General features: G+C 37.4%; 1 protein-coding gene across 2 annotated transcripts; it reads right to left on the bottom strand.

Annotated features, from left to right (window-relative positions):
• Positions 1 to 521: 521 nt before the first annotated feature.
• LOC107887293 (TORTIFOLIA1-like protein 3) lies at positions 522 to 4,162 on the bottom strand. 2 transcript variants are annotated; one of them, XR_001681107.2, is made up of 6 exons: positions 3,275 to 4,156; positions 3,052 to 3,160; positions 2,242 to 2,774; positions 1,324 to 1,699; positions 1,069 to 1,190; positions 522 to 963 (listed from the first exon to the last, which is right to left on the bottom strand). XR_001681107.2 is itself a non-coding variant. In XM_016811483.2 (5 exons), the coding sequence occupies exons 1-4, from the start codon at positions 4,055 to 4,057 to the stop codon at positions 1,340 to 1,342; spliced, it is 1,785 nt and encodes a 594-aa protein (XP_016666972.1). In that variant the 5' UTR covers positions 4,058 to 4,162; the 3' UTR covers positions 522 to 963; positions 1,324 to 1,339. The 2 variants fall into 2 exon arrangements, 1 of the variants encoding a protein (XP_016666972.1); XM_016811483.2 differs by lacking the exon at positions 1,069 to 1,190 and having other exon boundaries at positions 3,275 to 4,162.
• Positions 4,163 to 5,036: the final 874 nt, after the last annotated feature.

Consider the following 5,036-nt stretch of genomic DNA (forward strand, 5'->3'; position numbering starts at 1 on the left):
TTTTTTTCCTTTTTCTTTTTTTGCATTGGGATACCTACATATTATAAACATTTTGTTCTCTAACATAAATCCAAATTCAAGTGGTCTTGATTAATTACTTTTCCCCTACAAACTTTTATTTTCCAGACATGTTTAATAAACATGAAAACAATCAAATAAATACGTTACAACACTTTTAAGCAAGATGAATACATCACACATGATCAAGTTTTTGACACATATACACACGCAAAAAGACAATAAAAATAAAATAACAAGATACAATAATCATGCCCACCATCACAAAGTTATTTCTGGTGTGGTTTATACAACGCAAATCTGCAAGCAAATTCATTATAATAGTATACCAATAGCAATAAGGAACCTTTTTATGTAATGTAGGACAAAGGGTTAGGTCAAATTAGCATTTTTCTTGTTTGCATTAACTTAAATCAGACCCCTCCATCATTATTAAACAACTAACTTTCCCTGTATAAGGATGCTCATCATCTATGTCAACTTATCATGATTGCAATTTCAGATTATCTGTAAAGAAAAGAAAGAATTTACCATATGAAGAAAAATAGTGCTCCAAAAAACATTAGAGAAAAGCTATACACATTTTCACACTCTATTACAGGCTGGAGAAAATCAGGTGGTTTAGCCCATCTATCTCCACTCTTCATATGCCTCAACATCTTAACTAGAAAAAAAGAAAAAGAAAAAGGGGGGGGGTAAAATGGGGGGCCTAAACTATAAATGAGTATATTAATAGATGATACCGTTTCTCGTGATCTCTCTGGAGGACGCAAGACGGTAGATTGTGTGAGGTAAATTTAAAACGAACTGCATAAGAACTCCGGTAAGCAATTTGCTATAGACTACTTCGTAATAGAGCATATATATATATAAGTTGATCATCATATTTGTTGTCACAATTGACTGAAATTTGAGTGACTTCCAAGTCCCAGTCATGCAGCAAGCCTACAAGGAGTCAGTTAGAATGCAACTCAGAAGCCTTGTTAAAAGAGAAAATCGAACCTTAACCATAAATGTCGAGAAAGAAAAAGAATATGTCAAATGCCTTACTACTGATAAAAAAACATAGACGGGCTATGATGCCTGATGCATGAAAAATGTAAGCTCATGAGAATACAAGGTTGATTACTGGGTAGCTAAATAAATTAGAGAAGGTGCTCCTGTAACTGAAACTGAAAGCATGAATTTGAAGGAACATATCAAATAGTTGTTGTACTGAAAAAAGAGGTAGAATCTATTGACATTTTATCAGGTCTAAATGAAAATGGGACTAAAAGACAAAAGGTAAAATGCAATGTCCAATACCTGCAGCTTCTGGTGGTCACTGAATTTCTGCCAATGGATTCGTAATAAATCCACCACCTCCTTGAAGTCGTAACCTATGGTTCTCAAATGTTTCATTGCAATTTCTATAAGCTCTATAATGTGTGGCAGCAGCGGATGGGGTGCAACTGGATGTAGAAAACGTAGAGGTACCATTTGTGTTCATCCCTGTTTTCCTCCAGAACTTGGATCTCAGAAAACCTGCAGCAGGTAGTAGGCAACAAGTGGTCCGGCTGGAAGTAGACATCCTTCCAGTTGATACAGCCAAGTCATACGAGATCTCATCCAAAGCCAATTCTAGACCATGCACACGTGTCTCCAGTGAATTCATCCCATTCTGTGAGCTACATATGAATCTCTAGACAAAAGAAGGAAGAAATAAGAAAACAGGAGATATAAAGCCTTGTTGTGATAATTAGTACAATTGAAGTAGCAGTAGAAATTGATGGAGCATTTATACCTCCTTAAGGCTTCAATCATAAATAAAATGATTATGGTTATTCATTCCCTATTTGTAAGAATACATACAACAGAGGCTTGACCAGTAGTTGGAATAAAATTATTAGTCACACGAAGTAATTCTACCGGCCAGTGCAATCAATTACATATATTTGCAAGCTTTTAATCACTCAATGACATGGAACCAATGGTTGGAGCTAGAAGTCTAGAGAATGGTGGATTTCAGCAAAACCGATGAAGCAAGTACCCAGGAACTTACTAGATTGGTCAAAATCCAGAAATTTAATTCATTTGCCCAGTGAGTTAACAGTTACTTCAATAACGCAATGCCTAAGCACCATATGTTACTGAGAAAAGCATCTTCAGAAATACATCACTAGAACACTCAAATTACAAGACAATAATTAGAGAAAATTTATTTTTCAAGCATTGGAAACAAACCTGTAGAAGATCTAGTAGGCTAGATTGCTGCTTTTCTATCTGAACCAGTTGGGTGCGGATCAAAGATAAATCCTCGCAGTCCTTGTGGTTTGAGCTGAGATTTTCAGAGGCAGTACTAACCATAACAGTGGATTCTGGGATTTCCTCTTGACAAGGAGCAACACGAGAGCCAGACTTTGAACCACTGATTTTGTGCGTCTTGTCATCGGAATTCTTATTACTGAAAAGGGACCGCCTTATTTCAGACTTTGCAGATCTCGCATTCTCATTATTCCTCCTCTCCTGAAAACCATTCTCACGAGCCCTTGGCAGAGTAGCAGCAAGAGGAGAAGCAATATCAACCCTCCGGTCTAGGGGCTTCTTGCCATTCGTTTCTTGAGTGGTTGCCTTTAAAGGACTTCTCTTCCTCCCTGGGGTTGCAAAGGAACCATCAGGTGAAGTTGACCTTTTTGTTGAAGTAGGCCTCTTAACAGCGATATCCGAATTAGATGAAATTTTGGCACCAGGCGGACGGCATCCATCACTTGCATTCTCTGTTATTAAAACAGAACCAAATCCAGTAAGTAAAAATAAGTGTGTACATATCAGATTCATGCCGCCACAAGTGTTAAAAGTATTACACAATACGGATCATATCAATCTCGGCAAAGACTTAAAAAATAAGCAATGACCAAATAACCAGCTCACAACAAAGATGCATTGATCCTATGCGACATTTCTAATTCGGATAAAAGAAAATCTACCGGATAAACTAGTACAGATTAGCCAAGAAATCCAACTTCCATCAAGCAGAAGCAGATCACCATATACCTCTCGAAGAAGCCTGTGATCGAGGCGGTGGAGACGCCTCTTCTGAAACATCCGGAACCTGCTTCCACGCCTCCAACATCTGACTCATAACCTCCCTGGCGGCCTTTACCTATAAGATCCACATCCAAATATGGCAAAAAAGAAAAGAAGCAATTAAAAATAATAATATAAACCAAAATACAAATGATCTCACCAGAATTTGAATAAAAATTAAGTTAAAAACCTTATCAAATCTTCTAGCCTCGAAGACTTTCATGCAACCAGCTTTGAGCTCAGCCAATGAATCTCTCTCAACCACCGCTAACCTCCCAAGCGCCTCTGCCGCTCCCTTTCTCGCTGCCCAATCATGACTACTCAAGACCCCAATCAAGCACCCCACCAATGCTTTCATCATCTCATCACCCAAATTTGACGCCCCACCCGATCCGATCACACTCCCGATAACCACCAAAACTGCCGCCTTAGCCTTATAACCTTCAACTTTCACGAGTTTCTCCAGCTTCGTTAACATCTTCCCCAGCCTAACTGGATCTGGATCCGGTGATCCATCGATCGCCGCCGCCAAACACAATGCCGCCCCGATCTGCGCGTTCGGTTCTTGCTCTGTGAAAAGCGCATCGCTCAAAGGCTTCAAAAACGAAGATGAGAAGTTGCACTTGGTGAGGTTAACGGAGAGAGCTGAGACGGCGTCGACGCAGGCGGAACGGACAACGGAATTGGGGTCCCGCAGGCGACGGAGGAGGCTAGAGAGGATTTTAGGGAGGAAATGAGGGAAAGAATTCGGATAACTAACAGCCAAAACAGAAATGAGCTTCACGCATTGCTTTCGCACTCCGCTTTTATCGGAGGAATCGACCGCAAGAATACAGGAAATGAAAGTCGGAAGTGATGTGGCATCAAGGTTTCTAGCAATGGAGTCGAGCTCAGCAGCTGCGAGAGAGAAGGTGTCTCGATCGCCGAGCTTGTTTAGGAGGGTGTTAACTTTTAGTTTAAAAGGTTGCGCCATTACTCTTTTACTAATTTTATGGCAACGGCGGAGCAGCCGACGGTATCATTGGGCGGCTCCCCAGTGGTGGGAAATCTCCAAGATCCATTCAGGCCTTTATAATTTAAGGTGAAGAAGGAGAGTCGTTAAAAGAAAGTAAGAAAAGGGTCAAATTCTGACAAAAAGTCCTTGTACTATGTATTTTTGGTATATTTAGTCCTATACTATAATTTGTTCGAAATGTTATTTTAAATCCTATGACCAAAATTTTCCATTAATTGTATCAAATAATTTCACATGATCATTTATATACATTGACATTTCTTAATATAACTGGACCAACTTTTTGCACTTTATGAAAAAGAGATTATTTAACTATAAAATAAAATCAAAGTGTGTATGCCATACGTTAAAAAATAAATAAAGACACAAAAACATTTGATTTTATAATTGAGATTAGAAATAAGAGGAACTGAATCTTCTAGAAATACATAGTAGAGGGACCGTTGACAAAAATTTACCTAATAAAAGAAGCAGGTGAAACGGTGGCGTTTTAAGCAGGTCATGGCAGCTGTCTGGTAGCTTTTATTATTATTATAATTATTATTTTTATATGAGTTAATTTCACCAGACATCCCCAAATGACTGTCCTCATTTTAAATTGGTCCCAAAACTTCAAAACATTCTAATTATAGCTCAAGTTATCAATGTTGTGTCAATCAAGTCCTTTTATTAAATTTATTAATTTAAAAGTTAAATGATACGTCAAATATTACGTAACTAAATTTAAAATGAAAACTTTTAAAAAGAAAAACAGCTAAAAATAAAGTAAAATTGAACAAAAAAGTTAATGATAAAACTTCTTTAAAAGCTTTGAAAACCTCAAAACTATACATTTTTTTTAAAACATCTATTTTTATAATATTAGTTTTTTTCCTAAAATTTTCATTTTAAATTATGCCATTTAAAATTTAATGTGTCATTTAACAGTTAAATTAAC

This window comes from Gossypium hirsutum, chromosome A03 (genome assembly GCF_007990345.1).
Source record: "Gossypium hirsutum isolate 1008001.06 chromosome A03, Gossypium_hirsutum_v2.1, whole genome shotgun sequence".
Taxonomy (NCBI): Eukaryota; Viridiplantae; Streptophyta; class Magnoliopsida; order Malvales; family Malvaceae; genus Gossypium; species Gossypium hirsutum.

Bases quoted from the DNA above. Each gene is read 5' to 3' on its own strand.
- LOC107887293 (XM_016811483.2), bottom strand. From the start codon at position 4,057: ATGGCGCAACCTTTTAAACTAAAAGTTAACACCCTCCTAAACAAGCTC. The intron at 2,775-3,051 runs GTATATGGTGAT...TTTTAATAACAG, and splicing joins ATCACAGGCTTCTTCGAGAG to AGAATGCAAGTGATGGATGC. The intron at 1,700-2,241 runs GTTTGTTTCCAA...TCTTTTGTCTAG, and splicing joins GCCTACTAGATCTTCTACAG to AGATTCATATGTAGCTCACA.